Here is a 21929-nt window from a genome sequence, read left to right on the forward strand (position 1 = left end):
GGTTTGGTTAGGTTTGGATAGGTTTGGTTAGGTTAGGTTAGGTTTGGTTAGGTTTGGATAGGTTTGGTTAGGTTAGGTTAGGTTTGGTTAGGTTTGGTTAGGTAACTGGTTTCTTCATTTCAGTTGCTGTGATAAGGAGAGCAAGAGATCATAGTGTGCGCTGACGTAAGTGGTGGTGGTTCCTGCCGGGTTGAGCGCCTGTGCTAACGTATGACAAATGACGTAGAAAAATAGAGCCATCAGCTTAGGAGTAGACAGAGCAAGGAGAAGTGAGTGATATGGTCCTTTAGAGTAATAGAGAGGTAGTGAGTCATAAAATAGACATGATTGAGGTAGTAGTTTGTGAGTAAATAGAGTGACAGTGAGTGATAAAGCATAGATTATACCTTGACCATTCATGAATACGTCACAGCAAGACAGTCTGAGTAAGTGATAGTATAGACGCAACTAAGATCATTTATGAATAACAGAAAGAAGTGAGATGATATGAGAGATATGAAGCTGATGTGCAAGTCAAGAAGTGTTTCGATAAATGTTTCGCAAAAATTCGTATAGTTGGTTTTCGAAATATTAAAATGTAAAATTTTAGAAACTATTATTTGTAGTTTTGAGGAAGTGGCGCATGGATCGTTCTCTCGCGGAGCTACTCATGTGACTGAAAATATAATGTATGAACAGAGAGAAAGTTAGATGATAGTGGGTGGCAGAACAGAACGTATTAAGGAACACCACGTCAAAGAGTAAGTAAGTAAGTAAGTAAGTTTATTTGGATTCTTCATGTGCATTACAGGCATAGTATAAAACCACTGAATGTACATAGATATTTCCTCCAGGATGACCAACTAAAGTTTAGCAACTTATTTCCAGTAGGGTCCCTTTTTCTATCCAGCAAGATGGGGCAGACAGCACAGGAGTCATTATACATATAGAAATGGCACACAGTAATACTAAATCTAAGACTTATTTACCTACTCTTCCATAAAATTAACAGTAAAGCCTAAATCTACATTCTAAGACAGTCATGGTTAAAAATAAACATAGTCATTTGATTCAGCAGCTCTTTCTTCATCCTGTAAATATTTCCTGAGAGCTACTTTGAACAGGTGTTTGGATTTTATGATTTGTAGGTTTTTTGGTAATGAGTTCCAGTCTCTAATGGCTGTGTGATAGAATGTATGTGCTGAGGGAGCTAGGAGCTAGGAGCAAAAATAACAGCGGCTTTTGACTTCCACAGCAATACGAACAGAACAGCTGAATAGAAGACTTGAATTGATTTAGTGACCTCATAACTCTATTGATGGCTGAAATTTGATATTTTCTTCCTGCACAGTTGTAGTGGTGTGGGCTGTATAGCATGTGGTCTCTCCCTCTATCCATATTCATCCTATTAATGTGTGTGTGTGTGTGTGTGTGTGTGTGTGTGTGTGTGTGTGTGTGTGTGTAGCCTGGATAGGCGGGTGGGAAGAAAAGTTAACGTATTATGAAATCATGACGTTATGGTAAAAACACTCATTTAATCAATAACATACTCGTATATATCATATCAACCAGGATTTCTACTTTATCACAAACACACACACACACACATACAAACACACACACACACACACACCACACACACGTCAGCCCTATCTTCTGGAATCAATCCAAATCGGCCTTATCATCTGTTATCCTTATCATATGAAGGGGTGGCCACGGCGCCTTCATTAGGGGATGTGCGCGCACCAAGAGGGAGTGTAAAGGAAGCAGTCTTGACGCTTGTGTACGTATGTGTGCGTGTCTCCTTCCTGTTAGCCAAGAGAACCCGTGCCTTGAGGGAACACGACGGGAAAAGAGGCAACACACCCAGTCTCACTTTGAATCATGCTGAAGTCTCTCTTTTTAGTGGCCGTTGTGCTAAGCGGCAGCGTAACAGCAGCGGTGAGTGACCGGCTGGTGGTGTCTCTACTTGTATCTGGCCGTCTGCGGCTCTGTCTGTTTATCTCACTGGTAGCATTGTTGACACACTCTACGTGTATTCTATTAATTTACTTGATTGAGAGGATGGGTTGCAGAGAAAAGACACCGAAAGGAAAGAAAATAAAGGGAAAAAGCTCTTATTTTCTGCTCCTCTCTCCCCTATAACTAGAAAAAAAAGTGCATCTAGTCACTACTTTAAGTTCTATCGGGTTAGTTGTACACACACACACACACACACACACACACACACACACACACACACACACACACACACACACACACACACACACACACACACACACACACACACACACACACACACACACACACACACACACAGAGAGAGAGAGAGAGAGAGAGAGAGAGAGAGTGTACACTTGTTGATGCTACAGTTTATTGTTCTTGCAGACAATACGATGTGATGAGCATTGTTTTCTTTATTATACTCTTTATATGCCACTTCAGGAACACTCCAACTACATCTCTGTCTGATTATTATTATTATTATTATTATTATTATTGTTATTATTTCTATTATTTCTTTTAATGACTTGGAGACTGAGGACCACTTCACACATAAGGAATCCAATAGCAACTATTCTTGCCTTTCAAAAATTCTATCTCTGCAATCTTTCAGGATATGACTTTTTTTTTTTTTTTTTTTACTTTTTCCTTCTTTTTCTTTCCTTTTTTTTTTTTTTTTTTTGATAACCGCTGTTTTTCAGGAGCCGTATCTTTATAAATCTTGGGTCACGATGAATAGCGGTCCTCAAGGCTTTTTTTCCTCCACTGATATACACTATCACTACACTACATACAGTCAAAGAAAAAAGCCTGGCCATCCTAATGACTTGCAGTATTAAGTGGCCGGCAAGGTAGCTACATTCTTTTAAACACTTGGAGTCAGGAGATAATTAATTGAGTTTCCAAGATGTTTTTACTGCCGTTGGTGATGCATCCTCCTTGCTGCACTACCACTGCAATAAAAGAGAAGCCTTAACAATCCCAATAAATTCTTATATAACCAATAAGTTACTGACCCACAGCTTATTCAAACATTTTTTGGACTCAGAGATGGTTAGTCGAGTTTTGTGGGCATTTTCCCTCTTGCTACATTATGACTTCAATAAAAAAAAAAAAAGGAAAAAATCTTGACAATCTTAAGAATTTGCACAATCACTAAGAAGAAATACGTGAGATATAACACCAAAACTACTGAGAATGAATATTAGGCTGTCTTCTTGATGGAGCGAGTAGTTAAACGAGAGTGGTGGTGATGTGAGGCTGCCACCAGCAGTCCTGCTGGCTTGGGCCGTGTCAGGAGGGAGCAAGGTTGTCAAGACGTGTGGTAGACAAACACTCTTCTCAGCCGTTTCCCTGATGAGCGTGATTCAGTTGGAGTCTTGCATCACTGACCAACCTACTTGAGGAAGGATGGTGCTTCAGCTGCCCACGTGTAAGTAGTACATGATCAGTTTCAGGCTCTCTCCACACTTGCTCACTGATCATGTGACAAGACATTTGGCGTGTTTATCATGTGACAAGGCATTTAATGTGTGCTCGCCATGACTTCTCAGTTTATGAGTCATGGGAGTCTTTAGAAGGAACATTTGAGGCACACGTTGCCAGATGATTTATGTGGATAAATGTCTCGACACACAGCAATGATGGAAGGCGGACTCCAAGGCAAGATGAATGTGCCAACATACAGACATGAAAGAGGTTATTTGCTCGTCTACGTCTCAGTCGTCGAGAAATTGACATGCTTTTGTATTAAAGAACTCCTTGCCTGCTTTTGTTGCTCCTCCTGCTATGGCTTTTGTCGATGAGGATAATTCCGCAACACTTCTCGTAATTTGAAATATTCAGTGGATCTCTTTAGGGGCTGGAACCCTCAGTGGACCTTTGTTTTCGCCTCAATTGTTGCTCTTGGCCAAAGTCTCTTGTATCCTTGCCTTCCTCAGAACGTACAGGGATGTACTGATCCACTCACTCAGTGTATCGCTCTTAGTTAGTTAATAAAGGCCTTCGAACTGATAAATCAAGGAGGAAGATAAAGTAATTTGTTGCCACGAAAACATGGACCTTCGGTTTGTAGAGGCAGGGCAGCCGCCGTCTCTCAGGGCCTGTAAGAGCGAACATGTTCCTGCCATCTCACTGGTGTGTCATTCCTCAAAGCAACTGATAAGTCAACACACACACACACACAGAGAGAGAGAGAGAGAGAGAGAGAGAGAGAGAGAGAGAGAGAGAGAGAGAGAGAGAGAGAGAGAATCATTATGACTGAGTAATAATGATAATAATATTAATAATGCTGATGATAATAATAGCAATGATAATAATAATAACAATAATAGCAATAATAATAATAATAATAATAATAATAATAATAATAATAATAATAATAATAATGACAATAACAAAGACATTGCGATAGTTATGTGTGTGTGTGTGTGTGAGAGAGAGAGAGAGAGAGAGAGAGAGAGAGAGAGAGAGAGAGAGAGAGAGAGAATTAAACAGTGATATGTGTCAGCTTAGCAAACCTGGCATTACTTTCAAGAGGCTGTAGTTGAAGTTACGCAGGATTCTGGTTTGCATATACATATTTCTTATAGTTCGGCACATTGTTCCTTAGCTCTTTCAGTACTGAGAGGCATTTTTACCATGATTTTTGGGTGCGATTAGACGATTTTTACTTGCATCTGGAAGAGTCTATGGAAGTCAAAAGATTAATGGGCAAAGTCTTCAATCTTTTAATTCCCACATAAGTTTCTGGAAGCCGTATGAAATCACCAAATACTAACCAGAATGAATATGACAACGCGGCACAGTACTGAAGGGGTTAATCACTATAACACTCTGAGACATTTCCTTCCGTTGCGCAGCCATCTTCAAATATATTACTAAACTGACTAGAAATTGTAAAATCTCTTCCTTCACTTCCCTTTCCTTCTTGCAGGTGTTTATTTAAAGCTTTCATACACCTGCTTTTATTGCTGTGAATTGCTGCATATCGCGATGAAAGAGTTCAACACGATTTGTACATCATTAACAGGATGGCATCAAGGAGCAGGACCAGATCTACATTGTCTCCGGCGTACTAGGGGGCGTGTGTCTCCTCCTCACCATCGCCGCCATTTATAACGCCATGACCATTATCAAGTACGTGGTGGTGGTGGTAGTAGTAGTAGTAGTAGTAGTAGTAGTAGTAGTAGTAGTAGTAGTAGTAGTAGTAGTAGTAGTAGTAGTAGTAGTAGTAGTAGTAGTAGTAGTAGTAGTAGTAGTAGTAGTAGTAGTAGTAGTAGTAGTAGTAGTAGTAGTAGTAGTAGTAGTAGTAGTAGTAGTGGTAACAGTAGTAGTAGTAGTAGTAGTAGTAGTAGTAGTAGTAGTAGTAGTAGTAGTAGTAGTAGTAGTAATAGTAGAAGTAATGATACAAGAAGTTATTGGTGTTGTTGTCATAGTAGCAATAGTGAAGTTGACCCAGGAATACTTTAAAATACTTGTGGGGTCAACCTGAGATTTACCCACCACCTTCACTACTCAACTGTCCATACAACTATAAGCATTGCACCAACAGTAGCAGTGATTATAATATTGTTACTATTTTTAGTGTTAATTGCTGATCCTAATACCACTGTCATGACTCTCCATTCATGTCACTGCTATCCCTGCCAGGTTGCAGACGAAGCTGACGGTGCTGCAGGCGGCCAATGCAGCCTCTAACAAGACCATCGTGGAGGCTCCCAGGTGGGTCAAAGAGGCTTTTTTGGGAGGGAAGCAAGGAATTCAGGAGAGGAATGCATTATGGAAGTGATAAGAAATTTAATAAACAAATAAATAAAATGTTTTGGTCATGTATAGAAGAGAAGACCAGGAATTGATTTAAGGCGCGTTTTTTATAGTCCACGCTTAAGGCAGCCTTAAGCCTGGCTTAAGGCTGACGTCATTTTGTGTTTTTTCATGTCCCCAAACTTGAGCCAGACCGTAGCCCGCTTTAAGGCAGGGCCGGCCAAACTCAAGCCAGCTGCAGAGCAGGCTCGACTTTCCGCTAGCCAGTTGTGACGTCACATGTAAATAAACAAATGATAAGACATGACGAATGAATGTTCCATTAGCTGCTGTTGATAATTCTGCACCAAACTGAGTATCTCTGGAAACATGATGGACTAGACTGTTGATGCAGGGAGGAAAGATAGCAACTAGGATGATACCAGCTTTGAAGCGCCTGGAGTATAGAGATAGATTAAGAGCCTGGAGAAAACCGGCTGAAGGAAGAAGATCGAGGTAAAAACAGAGAATGTGATGGGGAATGGAATAGCGACAAAGATGCGAAGGATGAGAGTCACAGAGAAATATGCAAGGGCAGAAACAACTAGAGAAGACTTGTGCGTGCCACTAACCCCTCACTCCAGGAAGACTGCTAAAGAAGACTAAGAAGAAAGGCAGGATGGTGCAGGATGAAAGAGCAAGAGTGGGTCAAGCGATTACTCTAAGGTGATAAGGAGAAGGTGCGTGCGTGTGATGCAAGTGTAGTGGTGGTGGAGGTGGGGAGAGGAAGGGGGGGGGTAGTACGTGAAGAATATCCCCAGAGACTGTATATATTAATTATTTTTGTCTTATTATCATATCTTCATTTTGAAAGGATTTAATGGACGTTACCATGCAGGGTTTTACAAGAGGGCGTGATTCTACTGAAAGTTCAACAACACTTCTGCACCAGCAATAAGAAAAAAAACTTCTATGAAAGGAGACTATTTTTCAAAGGTTACAAAGATCATCACACAAGCTCTTAAGGGTGTTTCTCCGGTTCATACTGTAGAAACCTTGTTAATCTGTCGTTAGAACCATAAAAAAGAAAAAAAAAGCACCCTATAAAATCTGTATACCTAAAGCTTTTGAATGCCATGAAAGACAACGGAGGAGTGTCTCGGAATTCATGGACGTAGGCACTTGTAACAAAGCATTAAGAGCCACAGTTCTGACCCGGTGGTGTTGTGTTGACAGGACGCAGCAGCCAATGCCGAGAGGGGAGGAGCTGAACAGATACCAGCAAGAGGAGCACTTCCGAGCCCCGCCGCCGAGGGAGAACTACCGCATGGACAGGTCAGTTAATCAGTCAGTCAGTCAGTCGGTGTGTGTTAGTCTGTCAGTCAGTCATGCCGCCACCGCTTTCGAGAACTTGCAATTAATCAAGGTGTCATTCGCTTTTGCTACTCACAATATGGGCTTGCTTAGAGATTTGTGCTCTTACGTATACACACACACACACACACACACACACACACACACACTTTTATCTTATCAGTCTGTTTCAGTTCCATTGTACTGCCATAGCTTCTCTCCGCTCGCCCTCAAATCAAAATTGAATTGTCTTTTGGAGGACAGTTGATAGCTGATCCACAAAACAAGTTAGATACGCATAGCAGGGGCACCAATCGCACGCTTTCTTTGAAGTGGCATACACAATACATGGTCCGTTTTGTTCTGAAACGCTTTGCTCTCATCTCGACTGTTTTCAAAGGCTGCAAAAATCATAATCCAAGTTCTTAAAAGTATTTATCCTGTTAACAATATTGAAATCTTGTTGATGGGCCACTAGAACAATTGAAAAGTAATGAATAAATAAATAAGTAAATAAATAAAAATCTGTGTCACGTCAGCTAGAGTCTTTTCAATGAAACCTATGGTGCAGCGAAGCGTTACAGCTTAAAACTTGGCGAGCTCATATTAAGAGCCTGTTTATTCCTTCCTTAATGGGTAAAATAGAGCCTGCATTTCGAGACACTATCTTTTCGAAGCATAGAGCTGATTAACTAACCACGCGTGCGTGCAGCAATCACCTCACATCCTTACCCGCATTATAACAAACTAAGAATGCGACAAAGAATGTTATTAGTTAGGTGAAAGGCTTTATATGTTTGAAACTGGGGCTGGGTGGCACTGATAAGACTTAGGAATGAGGGAAGGTGTATTTAGAGTGACTGATGGGATGTTTAATAGGATTACATGACAAGGGTGAGGCGTAGAGGGCCTCATATAATCCTGTCGGATAGAAAGAGAAGGAAGAGAGGTGCAGTGTATGGTTCCTTCACCCTTCACCTCTGTCTAGAGTTTATCCTGCTCTTGTCCCGTTTAAATATGCAGGGAGAAAAGACACACAGGTATATACAGCCTGTAGAGAAGCCACGTGTGTGTGTGTGTGTGTGTGTGTGTGAGTATGTATGTAGCATGTAAAGTGGAAAGTCTGAACAACAGGATATAAACTGAGCTTAATAAACGTAAAACAATTCATTCCTCGCTGATATGAAGATAAGATAGCAGTACTGTGCCAGGTACAGTACATACAACTAATAGGGGTTTGCTTCATGTGATGATGGTAATATCACTCCATGACGACGCCAAATGCGTCAAGTGTCAGGCGGCGTCATGTCAACAGAGGAGGGATGGAATTTGGTTCATTCTCTGGAGGGTGTTTGAAGGTCTGTATAGATGCCGTCCCTCCCCAGCCCCATCTACGGCTCTTCCTGGTTAACTCTGCAGGTTCGAGAGAGAGAGAGAGAGAGAGAGAGAGAGAGAGAGAGAGAGAGAGGGATGTGGGAGTTAGCTGTAAGTGATAAGGGTTATGAGAAATATATAAACAAGGAGGGAGTGGAGATGGGGAGGCGAACATGAAGTGCAAGGGATTGAGAAGAATTAATTGACACGTCACGACTTGTGGTCAATGATGTTTACCTGTCAAAAGTCCCTTGAGTTGAGAGTTGACATGTCGCTTTAGCTGAAAGTACGGGTGAAAGAGTTGCTTCATCAGCCGTCTGTATACATAATTTCCTCCGTGGAGGGCTGAGAGATGTATGTCAACAATGCTACCAGTGAGATAAACAGACAGCAGCAGACGGCCATATACAAGTAGGGACACCACCGGTCGGTCTTTCAAGCTAGTGTGGGCTGGTATGTGTGTGTGTGTGTGTGTGTGCGTGTGTGTGTGGGGCTAAGGTATACTCTACAGGTGCACCGATGGTTTTCCTAACTCTGAGCTCATAACTTCATGGCTTTGCTTCGTGCAGGTTTAACCCTGAAAATTACTTCGAGACCAACCACTACGTCCACGGCGGGTGAGTACGGGAGCTGTGTGACTGTGTCGCCAGGAACACCTGTTGCTGTGAGGGCGGCAGTGCACATGGCGGCAGCAGAATGTATACGCACTCTAGGCTGATAGACTGAATGGGCAGTTACAGCGGCCTTGTGGGACGAAAAAGGTGTTAGTTAACGAAAGTCTGGCAAGACTGAATGAAGATTACTCCACATATACTGTACAAGATTCTCAATTTGATTTATTTACAGTGGAGGTTAATTAATGGCTCGCGATTCTTGACATTTACCAGCATCACTGATCACTCCCATGTCTCCTTTGTAAAAATAACTTTATTTGCAGTGGATCATCTTCCCTAAAAGGTTTACAGCTGATGGCCCAGTGTATAGCTATGTTACCTTATTGTGTCTCATCTTATTTGAAAGGTTTACAGCCGATGGCCCGGTATACTATGTTATCTTATTGTGCCTCATCTTATTTCAAACTTTAAACTAGCAATTCTCATGGATCCCTTGTAAGTAGCTACTATCCCTTGCGAGTGGCCTCAGGCCTGCTGACAAGCCAGTGTATATATTTTAGTGCAGTTTGTCTGCGGTCAAACTCATGATGATAAGAATAATAAGGTGCCTTCCACCACCACTGTCTGGTGCCGCCATGTCACGCGTTGCCTCTCCCCTGGTCCTGTCCCCATGTTTCTTTCTCACTCCTGTCTCTTCAGTCTCCTTTTGGTGTATATTTTTGTCAAAGTTAACTTTTCTTTCTTGTACTCATGTTCTTATTAATTCGTTAATTTTTCAAAGCAGTTGAATAGTTTCTAATGTTCCTCTTCTCAAAAGCAGACTGACGCTACTTTCTTGGTGTGAATTTAGTGATTGATCATTGTGTTCGGTGTTCTTCAACGCTTGATTCCGCGTGTCTTGCCTGTTCTCATATATGTGTGTTGTTGTTGTGTTGTTGTTGTTGTTGTTGTTGTTGTTGTTGTTGTTGTTGTTGTTATTATTATTATTATTATTATTATTATTATTATTATTATTATTATTATTATTATCATTATTATTATTATCTTTATTATGAATTCTCATCTTAAATGGTAAATACTTCTAAGTCGCAATACATGTTTCAATATCGAAGAAAATGTTAACATTTTGTTGTACAACAGGCCATTGACTTAAAATCCATGGCCAGAGTGACATTTAATTGTTTCTATAGTAAGTCATACATAACATCTGGTTGTCTCCATGCCAGCAGGCCCGTCCCTCCACCGAGGCCGCAGCGTGTGGGACCCTCTGCGAGAGACAACTATTACTGAGGTACTCCTTCCTGTCTCCGCGTCCAACAAGGTACAGTATTGTGCTACCGTTCAGCAAAAGAATCCTCAAAGCACACTCTTGATCGCTGTCGCTACAACATGCCCATTCTTATATCAATACGTCTTGCTTAACTATCTCCTCACATCCAAAGGCACATTCCTCTTGACTAACAGCTTTGCTATGTTACAGAGGTGTTGTGGTGAAGTCAGTCCGGCTCACGGAGATGCCAATTACACATCCACTGACCAAGGCAATGCAGCAAGAGTCACCTCACGTCATGGAATAAATGATTACTTGATAATTAATAATTAATCCATCAGTACGGAAGAGAAATCTATCAAATTATGACACCATTAAGCTGATATCAAAGAACAGATTTCCGAGATAATTAAACACAGCCCATGTAAGCTTCAGTCTGATAATTAGTGAACGCCTTCTGCCACAGGTGACAGGTGGTCACACAACACTGTCAACACCCACCTCTTGTCGGGTACATTGAATGAGCAGATTGGAACGGAACACTTAACATCAACGCCAACACTTTTCTGTTATTGAACACTTCCGGCGGTCTTAATATCCCATTATTTGTATCCAAACTTAGATGTGAGTGGAAGATTCACCACGATAACCCACTTGACTCAGTAAAAATTGAAGGAAAAATGTATCGTTTTATATGATCAACATCATTCTTTTCAGAATTACAACACACACATTCCTTGTACAGAATGTAAACTCACAATCTTAATAAACAAAACACGCCAAGGCTTTAGAAGTAACACATAGATGAAAGATGTGATACTCGTAGATGTAATGTACGTAACACATGTACTTAATTCTTTCCATCAATTCTACATAGATTACATGTGTGTACATAGTTAACAGTTATAAATCTATTTTGTATTCAAGAATCTTTCACGGAACTAAGTTCTGTACGTAAACGATAAGTTAAAGTTAGGATATTAAGATACGATTTTTTTTTTTTAGATATGTGAAGTATGATACATGCATTGTATGCTAATACAAATATTGATTAACAATTCTTACAAAAATGTATTTTTTTACCTAATGCTCTCCATTATTTTTCTAAGTAAATATGTGGCCAGAAGGTGAGAGGTATGATCTACCGGCTGGAACTGGTGACAGCAGTATATAGAAGATTGTCAAACCAATGACATGGTCAAAAGCTTCACTGAATAGACCACACTGGGAGGGTAATTATTGATCACCAGTACTCCAGCAGGACTCAGCCACACACAGTGTGTGATTCACCTCGGTTGCTTGCTGGTCACCCAGCCAGTCTATCCCATTACGGAGCGAGATCAGAGCTCATAGACCGATTTTCGGGTAGGACTGAGACCACATCAACACGCAACACACACCGGGAAAGCGAGGCCACAATCCCTCGAGTTACATCCCGTACCTATTTACTGCTAGGTGAACAGGGCCCACACATTAAGAGGCTTGCCCATTTGCCTCGCCGCTTATCGGGACTCGAACTCCATATCTACAGTTATCCAATCTTACTTTAAAAGTATGCACACTCGTTGCAGACACTACTTCTTCATTTAAACTGTTCCACGTCTCAATACATCTTTGCGGGAAATTATATTTTTTAACATCTCTTAGACATCTTCCTTTTCTCAGCTTTTTACTATGCGATCTTGTGCTTCGGATGTCATATTCTTCTCTCAGGATCAGTTTCTCATTATCCACTTGGTGTGTGTGTGTGTGTGTGTGTGTGTGGAATGGCGGGCTTACCATTAGGCAGCTCTAGGCGGTTACTTAGGATCCCGAGTTTCTGGGGGCCCCATGAAACTCGTCCTACACTTATGGTTAATAGAGGTTTTATTATTTGCACACATTATGTATGTTTTTTATTAAAATCCATTTGCTAAAATGCCAACTGAATGATTATCCTATTAAGTGTCTCAGGGCCCACTATGGATGTATAAAGAAAATGGGGGCCCCCTTTTAGCATCGGTATTGGCCCAGAATTTCACAGTCGGTGCATCCTTAGAATAAAAGGTGCAGGGGGAGCCCCCCATGCCTATCTTTGCCTAGGGCACCAAAATTCGTAAATTCACCCCTGTGTGTGTGTGTGTGTGTGTGTGTGTGTGTGTGTGTTTTCGATAGCATACACCAGTAGCCATCAGTATCCATTGCAGTTTGGAATGGATCTTCAAAATTTGGAGGTTCTGTAATGTAGTAGAATAATTGTCTACGGAAGATATAACATATATTGTATAAAAGGAGGTTTAGAGCCAACACCGTCTGTAAGAAGTAAGCAGAGGAACAGTGAGTTTGTAAGAAGTCAGTAAAGTATAGAACAGTGAGTCAGGAAGAAAAAGTCAGAGAAAGGTTAGTGAGAAGAAGAGTAGTAAGAGCAGAGACAGTATTGGATTCGCTACTGTTGTATTTCAGTTCAGTTCCACAAGAAATTAAACTTGACAAGTTCTGCCCATGGATTGTTACCAGTCTCTCGTGACGACACTGCGCTACACGAATCCACTGGACCGTCCACGAACCCTGCATGTGGGGAAGTATTACGTCACACAAGTGCCAGGAGTAATGTATCCACTGTAGTATTTTGGCTTACACTATAAAGGATGAATAATGAAATAACAAAGAGTGGAAAATTCTGTTTACAGGGTAATCAAGTTATGATCAGTTCCAGTGCTAAGAGAAGATCTATGAAGACAAGAATAGACAAAACAAATTTTGTTTAATTAAATATGTGGAGAAAAATAATAGTAATGAACTGATGAAAAGGATTGTGGAGGAAACGGCTACAAAAATATAAATTATTGGATTCATTCCGCAATAGGATTTATGAAAGAAATTAATTTACGGTAACTAATTCATAATTGAAATCAATTAAGAGAGTGAAACTATAGACAACATTAGAGACTGGGATAGTAAAGAATGGTAAAAGCAAATAGCAGAGCAACCAAATCTAACAACATATAAAAACTTGAGGAAAACAAGAGATAGAGGAAAAGAAAATGTAATTACGATAGACAAGCATCAGTAATTCTTTCAAAGGTAACATAACATAACATAACATAAATAATAGGATAACAAAGGGCCACCAGGGCCCATCTAGGTTATCCTGTATCAGTCGCACAGCGACCTCGTCATCAGTACTTAAAGATACACTTACAAGTACACAATACATTATATACTAATTCTAAATATTTGGCCCATTAACAGGGCTAAGTCCTGCAGTGAAATCCTCTACAATTTGTGGTCCCCATACATGGGGATCATGTCTTGTTTAACTATAGTAGGTAGGCACAGTACCCTAGGTAGAGCAAACAACTTGAGATTAAAAGATAGGAATAGACACACAAAGGGTGACAATAAATACAACTTTTATGGCAGCAACCTACCTACGTAGGTAGAAGATCTGCTGAAGCATTTTTTGTTGTGGTGTCCAATAAAGAAAAGAAGAAGAAAAAAAATACAGTAACTTTACAAAGGCCATACATAGAAGAAAATATTATAGCTAGGTCAAATACTTTTTGATGGTCTAAGAATATAAGGGAAGAAAGAAATAATGTATGAAGTGTGGAAAACGAGTCAGCGGAAATGGAGAGAGCCAGGAGGTAGAGAAGCGCCGATACAAAGGCCAACCTTCCCCCGCCCGAGTGACAGCCCGATGCACGCGCCACGGTTTGTTGTTGTCAAGATTTGCCATTTTCCTTCGCGGCCCTAACATCAACAACAACAAGATTAGCCATTTAGGTAAACAATACAATAGACTGGTTTGGCTGGGGCCGAGGTGAAGAGAGAGAAGAGAGACTGGAAGATTGAATAACGACAAGAATATCTGATGAATGACCTCTCTTTTGTCATTACTCTATTTTGTAAACACTGACTCTGAGAAAAGGGGAACAGGAATACAAGTAGAGGGAGACGTGACTTGAATGCTAATAATAAGGAGAAAGAGACTATAGGAGCTGGGATAACCTTGTCTTCCTTGGACGGGATACAGTGTGTGTGTGTGTGTGTGTGTGTTGACTGTTATTGACGCTTCATTTCTTTATTAGTGTAGTAAGAAGCAGGTTCTTTTTATCATTTGTTATTTGTCTACTGTTGCTTATTATTATTAACACTATTCAATTGAATTCTTTTAATTCAATTGAATTTATTCATAATTTTTCTTACAGAAATTCATGTGAATGGAAGCAACTCGACTACTTTTTTTAGTGGTGAACCCATTCATTATTGTAGCAGCCATGCAGCAAGTCAACCTGAAATAGAAAGCACACCAGTACTACAGTATAATGAATAACGTGGAATTCTACATTTCCCTCCTAAGTGTCACAGTTGGTGCGTACACAAAACCTTTTGATAAAATGTGTAATATTTATGGCAAAAGCAAAAGTGGATGTCTATTCCTGGCAGTATGTTATGAAATAAAAACAGAATGTACATCTGGAAGGTTCCTAATGATGGCTAGTATTCTCTTTCTATAACTGTAATCCCTGCTGTGATCTTTCTGTTGTAGATATTATTTTGTATCAGTAACAACCATGTCATCTTGTGCTGAAAAGTAACATTGGTGTGCTCTTTCTGATGTTTAGTCCATGGAGGCCACCTGACCATCAACTGGACACAGGTGGGCAGTTTGCCCATAGGCTGGGAAACTCATTTGGATAACCCACCTGGAGTTCCATTGGCCTTCTGTTCCTGTGACTTGACCTCCAACTTCTGTGACCTCAGTTGCTGTTGTGACAAGGTCAGTTGTCAGCATTAATTTTGATATCATGTAATATACCGTGTTGTGGATGCAAAGTCTCAGGTTATTCCAGTAAGAGAGGAAGGGTGAGAATATTCAAAGTTATTGCAATTAATTTCCTAAATCATTTCGCGTTTTTTTTCAGGATTGTTACATCACTTCTGCCACCACCTCCAGCTGCTTGTCTTCTGATGCACAGGACCAGAGACAGGAGCTGGCTGGCCCATACATGTGCAAGTACTTTGGCCCATTTGCTCCAGAGTGGCGCAGTTTTTTCTGTCCAGTGAAAGAAAACACTCCATACCTGGGCCTTTTTTATCCACCACACCAGATTATTAGAGACTTCCAGAAATTCATGTCAAGAGTGAGTCAGCAATATTACAGTTACAAGGAGGAGGGGGTGCGTGCTGCTGATCAGGAATACCATCACCATTATGTCTATGGTGAGCAAGTAGTGGTGGGGAAGGATGTTGGTGGAACAGTGGTGCAGGGGCCACTGCTGCTCCCCCAGCCTGTGTTGGCAGGTGTTTGTGTGGATACCTTCCCTGTGCATTTCTTGGAGGACCTGAGTCATAAGTGTAGTATCAGTGTGACCTCAGAAAAATGTGGAACTGAGGCAGCTCTGAGTGCAACAAGTTACCTCCAGCCATCACAAGGTGCTGCCTCGGGCTCACCACCAGGCTTCTGGCAGGTCATAGGAAACCTGAGCAGCCTGGGATTATTGAATGCCTCGGTAGAGTATGAGTGGATGGAAGATATTACAAGATTCATCAAGGTGCAGGGGGGAGGCATACCCACTGCCAGGAGTCAAGACACATCAGCCACCCTTGAGGAGAGTACTATGCCTTACCTTGATGCAGACAGTGGCTGGTGTAACAATGTGGTGTTGTCTGTTGGATACCACTTTGCATGGGAGGGACCAGCCATAATTGACATTGCTGTGACCATTACCCTGGGCAACATTCCTGTGTCCCCAGAGCATGAGGAAGATACATGCTCCTTCACTGAAAAGAACCCAGCTTGTTCAGCACCAAGGCTTACCCCTTTCTCAGCCACACCTCAAGTCTATCTCCTCCAGCACTTCTTGGTCAAGTTCCACCACATTGGCTCCTCCGGTAATGCCTCGGGGAACTTCAGCGATCTTGATTGGCAAGCGGATGACATCGGGACCCCAAGCCTGTCAGAGCGGTCTGGCAATGCTGGCTACCTGACATCCAAACCTCTCCTTGCTGGTTTTGTCCTGTGAGTGTTAAAAGTCACATGTAATTTTGCTCTCTCCTTAAGACATTTCGTTCTTATTCATTATTGTTGTTATCTTTTAGAGCCTCATTTCTCAACAGTCATGGGTAATTTATTTTTTTATTTATTTATCATTACCTAGATATTTTTTTCCTCATAAGAGCCTCATTTTCTGATATCATTTAATCATGCTTTAAGTCAAACTAGTAAATTATTTAGTGACATTTAAGTTATATTTCCTTAATTTGTTCTATATCTTTCACACATTTGTACAGTCATGGTGATGGCTTTATCTACATAAATCTTTCTCCATTATGTCCCTTCCTCCTTGAGTCTCTTCAAGGGCTGGCCAAGGCAGAGGAGCCTTCATCTTACCCTGTCCAAACACACTGATGATACCAGATTCCTGATGCTGCTTGTCCTGCTGTCTCTGGCCATAATGATGCAGGATTTGTTTTGCCACATATGTAGATGAGCGTTTTTGGTACTGAGTAGCATTATCTTGACGTGAACTGAAGCTCTTTACCAGATTCTAGTGATCGTCTAATACACTGCTGTGGACCTACAGTCTTGTGCATCTAAGAGTAGTTTTTCTATGAAAGTACTTATTAGATTTAGGTATTTGTTCTTTTCATAACACCATTTCATATCTAATAGCTCTATGATTACATCTTTGATACAGGTACAACTCAACAGAGGAAGAAAACAGCTCAGCAAGTGGCATGCTGTCTGTGGCTTTGAATGACTCCACAGGGCTGTATGTGTGGAGGCCGGGTGAGTGCTGTGCTTCTCTGTCTAACATGCTGGTAATATGATATGTGAACCAGACACTGAAGCTTTAATATACACCTTTGTGAAGTCTTGGTGCATAACAGGAATGACTAGATACTTGAATACTAATATCAAGAAATTTCTCTTTGTAATGAAAGTGTCGATGTTTGGCATGAATTGGCAGATGGTAACAGGAGACCATTTAGTTTAGAAACATAATTCAAGTTTTGCTCAGATCCTCAACATTTTAAAATTAGACATGTACTCTCTCTCTCTCTCTCTCTCTCTCTCTCTCTCTCTCTCTCTCTCTCTCTCTCTCTCTCTCTCTCTCTCTCTCTCTCTCTCTCTCTCTCTCTCTCTCTCTCTCTCTCTCTCTCTCTCTCTCTCTCTCTCTCTCTCTCTCTCTCTCTCTTTTCATTGTACTACTAATGACCTGAAACAAAGTAAGTACATATGCTATGTGATAAGTTTCCCTCCCACAGATGAGAGTGGGAGCTGCCACACATCCCGCCTAGAGAAAGTAACCTTTGGGATCGACACAATTTCTTCCTGTCAGTACTCCTGGTCTGATGCGTCTTGCTCTGATCTCAAGTATGTATTTGTTGTGGTTCTTGGTTTATTGTGACAGCTGTCTGAGAGTTGATTGTTTACAGTTATTGATGATAGGATGTATTTTAAGCTGGGTTTTCCTTCCTCTTTTGGTTTCCTGGGTGTTGTATGGTGGGTCACATTTCTTTCCACCAGGGACACAGGGCTGGGAGTGTGAGTGACTTGTGCCTTGTCTTGGCAACTCCATGTGAGATTGCCAACCTGGTATATGGATAGATTATTATTGCTATTATTTATTTATTCATTTTATGTATTTTGTTTTTATAAGTACTTTTAGAAATATTGCATTGTTATTTTTTTACCTCACTTTGGCATTATGATAAGGATATCATATTGAGGGATTGAAGGCAGACCTAACATTCCTTTCAGCATTCCTATAACTCCATGCATACATATTCACCCACAGGGGAATGCTAGAGGCGGCTCTTTATTCACTGGTACAAGCCGAGGTCATCAGCACTTTTGGTTGGCCTAACATCACCAGAGAGGAAGACTTCTTGCCTATTATCTTGTGAGTTTTCTTCTGTTTACTGCATTGTCATGTCAAGTGAATTTGACTGTTCATATCACTTCCCTGACACATTGTGTCCTAAGTGTATTTCTTTAACTTCCTTGCCTTAGCCATGCTTGAAATTATGCCTTAGTGGATTTTTTTTGTATTCATCTTTTAACAGTTTGATGATCCATTTGTTTGGCTTCACCAAGAGATAGTCATCAGCAGTTCTGCCTTGAAATAAATCTTATTAAATGTTGGTTCATCAAGAATTTTTGTATGTTCTTTTAACATGTTGGTGATATATTTATAGGACATCACCAAGAGATTACTCCTTAACAGTTGTGTGACCAATCTGTTCCAGTGGGCAGCACAAAGACAACACCACTACTGGCACTGGATGTGATGTTCCCTCCTCCCTGGAGTACTGGATCATCTACCAGGATGTTCTAGATAATCCTGGCCCAGCCCAAGCTGTGCACCAAGTGGTTGGTGCCTCTGCCAGGTGAGGGAGCAAGAACGTTTTTGTACTCAATAATTCCACCCTCAGTTTGACTGCAATATACTTCATTGTAACCTTTTAACAAGTTTTTAATGTTTCTTATTGTCTTATAATTTCCCTTTAACTGTTTTGCGGGTGCTTTTCATTGATTTCTAATTATGTTAGTACAGTAGATAGTAATGCTCATGACAATATTTATGGTTATATTAAAAAAAAAACTATTCTCTTGTATTTTAAGAATATTCATGACATTTCTGGCATCTTTTTTCAAGCTTCATTGAAAGAAATGAGTTGGTTTATAAATGCCATGTTGCTAAGAATCTATTGTTCATATATTTGGTAGAATCCTGGTTCTTTATAACAAGCTTCACATTTGGTATGCATTCTTTGGGTCTTCAGGCTGAAGTACCAGACCCTTCACTTCTCCAGCAACATAAGCTCAGGTTCACATCTCCTAACCTCTAGTGCAGTCTTCTCTCGTCACTCCAAACCCTCAGGCTTGTCCAGGTAGGGAGGCCTATGATGATCATTCCCATTATTATTTCATTAAAGGTTTGCTTGCTAAGATATGTGTAATGGACAGTGATTTTTCTCCAAAGTTTAAAGATTTTAACTCATTATTGTTTAACCAAATTTATCAATGTAATGCATATACAAATGAAAGTAAGACTGCTTGATAGCATTGGCACAAGTAAAAACAATTATCTCCAGAGAAGATTTAAAATACGTATCTTTTGCTACTGTAGTCTGTCTACTTTAAAATGGCTCCGGGATTTCAAACATATTGTAGCTTATTGATAATGTAATTGCTTTGATGTGAATAATACTTGTTTTCTGTTGATCAACGCACTCATTACAAGGATAGCTCATGGTTATCCTCAAGGTCTGTCAACCACGCATTCCCTAGGACACCATTCAAACTGAGACCCAGGAGCCACTTTAGAGTAGACACACTATAGATGATATCAACATTGTTAACAAAATTGTGTTGTTGTATGGTCAGTACATCATCATATAATTTGTTGTAAAATGAAAGTTGAGACTGAGGTGGTGATAATACATGATATGGAGTTGAGCTTTATTTCTCTAACCTCTCAACAGAACATAACTTCTTTCAGAAATAAAGCTCCCTTACTCCATTGTGTTCATTGCTGTGTCATCACCTCAATCTTCACAATCCATTTTGCAACAAAGACAATATAGGTAGCTTTTCATAATGGTGTAAATCTTGTTTTATCACTTTCACACAAACTCTTTCTTAGGTTCTGGGAAGCCATGGAGGACCGCTGGTGTGAAAGAGAAACCTGCTGGAGAAATACTTTGGCCCTGGACTCACAGTTTGCCAAGGATGGGGTTGATTGGAGACATTTACCAGTCTGGTTTTCTTGCTGACTTGCTGGCTCAGTCCCTCCTTGCTCTGGCAGTGTTCTTCCCCCCTCTTATTGTCACACTCACCCAAGGTGGTAGGCTCATATGGTGAGTGTATGTATGTGTTCTTACCTAATTGTATTTTTATAAGTCTTGTAGGTCATCACATCCCTTACAGTAGAATGACATCACATCTGGGCATAATCACAGTAACACTCACTTAGTGCTGCAGTCTTGTAGCTTCCTATCATTATCATCTTATTTCACATAATCATAATACCCATCACTTAATTTAGTACAGTTGTCTTGTTGATCCTTATCAATATCATAGCCATCGCACTGGAATCCATCTGGTTAACCAGTGTGACATCAGTTGCATAAAATTTACTTACTTCTAGTCTAGTCAGTGGAGTATCAGGTGTGCAATATTTCTCTCTTCTTCTGGACTGTACCTATTCTCAAACTCCACTACACCTCCACTACTTTCAAAGGTTGCAGTTGAAGCTAAATGGGTTTTTAAGGATGGTTTTATATTTTAGTGGCAGATCAGCAAGATTTCTACATTCTCAAAAGGAGAAATAGTCTTGAGAACTTGACTAATCATCTCTTTTGTCTTTGAAAATAGTCATGGGCAGAGAGCAAAGTTTTGTGTCCTTTGCACACACAGCTTTGTTAGTCAATAACTATATTTCCTCATCTTTGTTTTTATTCTTTTTCAAATACAATTTTTTACATATGTGTGTGTGTATTTACCTATTTGTATTTACCTATTTGTGTATTACAGGGCCCAAGCTAAGCTCTCTGTGTCCTGTCTCCTTGTCCATTCCTGTCATATCTCTCTTTCATCTGATTGACACACACCGCGTCAACGACATGACTGCTCAGTTTATTCCACTTATCAATGCTACGATGCGGGAAACTATATTTTCTCACGTCATTTAGACAGATGTCCTTTATTAGCTTTTTTCCATGTCCTCGGAGATGATTACTTGTGGTCACCTTTATCAACTCTCTATCCAGTATGTCAATCTTGTTCACCAATTTATACATAGTTATCATGTCTCCTCTTGTTCTTCTCTCTTCTAATGTGGTCAGCCCCAGCTTCCTCAGTCTTTCCTCATAGTCTAACTCCCTGAGTCCTGGTACCATCCTTGTTGCCAGCCTCTGTACCCTTTCTACCTTCTTCACATTTTTCTTCATATGCGGTGACCAGACACATGCTGCATATTCTAACTGGGGTCTTATTAAGGTACATAATATCTTCTTCATCATTCCTTCATCTAGGTAGTGGAATGCAAGGCCAATATTTTGAAGCATGTTGTATGTTTTCCAAAAAATCTTGTTAATGTGTTTCTCCGGTGACAAAGTGTTTTGCACGGTTACTCCTAAGTCTTTCTCCTCATTGGTCTCTTTAATTTTCTCATCACCCAGCCTGTAATCCCAGTTTGGTCTGTATCTACTTCTTCCCATTTTCATAACATGGGTCTTGTCTATATTAAATTCCATCTGCCACTCTTTACTCCACTCATATATTTTATCAAGATCTTCCTGTAACTTGTTACAATCTTCCACATTCTTTACTCTCCTCATAATTTTAGTATCGTCCGCAAACATGTTCATGTAACTGTCAATTCCTACTGGCATATCATTAACATAAATCAAAAACATGATGGGACCCAGCACTGACCCTTGTGGAACTCCACTGGTTACCTTCTTCCACTCGGACTTCCTTCCTCTCACCACTGTTCTCATTTCTCTTCCCATTAAGTAATTTTCCATCCATTTTGCTAGTTTATCATTTACTCCTCCAATCATCTTTAGTTTCCACATCAGTCTATTGTGTGGTA

At 40.4% G+C, this 21929-nt stretch overlaps 2 protein-coding genes across 5 annotated transcripts; both read left to right on the forward strand.

The window, feature by feature from the left end:
• The first annotated feature begins 1705 nt into the window (after positions 1 to 1705).
• On the forward strand, positions 1706 to 11402 carry LOC123511455. 4 transcript variants are annotated; one of them, XM_045267368.1, is made up of 7 exons: positions 1706 to 1920; positions 5015 to 5121; positions 5635 to 5706; positions 6964 to 7062; positions 9024 to 9071; positions 10295 to 10389; positions 10549 to 11402. In XM_045267368.1, exons 1-6 carry the CDS (start codon positions 1864 to 1866, stop codon positions 10356 to 10358), a joined length of 447 nt encoding a protein of 148 aa, XP_045123303.1. In that variant the 5' UTR covers positions 1706 to 1863; the 3' UTR covers positions 10359 to 10389; positions 10549 to 11402. The 4 variants fall into 4 exon arrangements, with proteins under 4 accessions (XP_045123303.1, XP_045123304.1, XP_045123305.1 ...); XM_045267369.1 differs by having other exon boundaries at positions 10298 to 10389; XM_045267370.1 differs by lacking the exon at positions 9024 to 9071 and having other exon boundaries at positions 1707 to 1920.
• Positions 11403 to 13948: 2546 nt separating this feature from the next.
• On the forward strand, positions 13949 to 20818 carry LOC123511456 (tectonic-2-like). The gene is given in 11 exon segments (XM_045267372.1): positions 13949 to 14103; positions 14529 to 14691; positions 14946 to 15100; positions 15246 to 16342; positions 17022 to 17113; positions 17593 to 17701; positions 18126 to 18230; positions 18577 to 18717; positions 19114 to 19221; positions 19977 to 20024; positions 20026 to 20818. Coding segments are annotated over 10 exon segments (2070 nt in total). The 5' UTR covers positions 13949 to 14103; positions 14529 to 14645; the 3' UTR covers positions 20195 to 20818.
• Positions 20819 to 21929: the final 1111 nt, after the last annotated feature.

This window comes from Portunus trituberculatus, chromosome 31, assembly GCF_017591435.1.
Source record: "Portunus trituberculatus isolate SZX2019 chromosome 31, ASM1759143v1, whole genome shotgun sequence".
NCBI lineage: Eukaryota > Metazoa > Arthropoda > Malacostraca > Decapoda > Portunidae > Portunus > Portunus trituberculatus.

Bases quoted from the DNA above. Each gene is read 5' to 3' on its own strand.
- LOC123511455 (XM_045267368.1), top strand. From the start codon at position 1,864: ATGCTGAAGTCTCTCTTTTTAGTGGCCGTTGTGCTAAGCGGCAGCGTA. The intron at 1,921-5,014 runs GTGAGTGACCGG...CATCATTAACAG, and splicing joins GCGGCAGCGTAACAGCAGCG to GATGGCATCAAGGAGCAGGA. The intron at 7,063-9,023 runs GTCAGTTAATCA...TGCTTCGTGCAG, and splicing joins GAGAACTACCGCATGGACAG to GTTTAACCCTGAAAATTACT.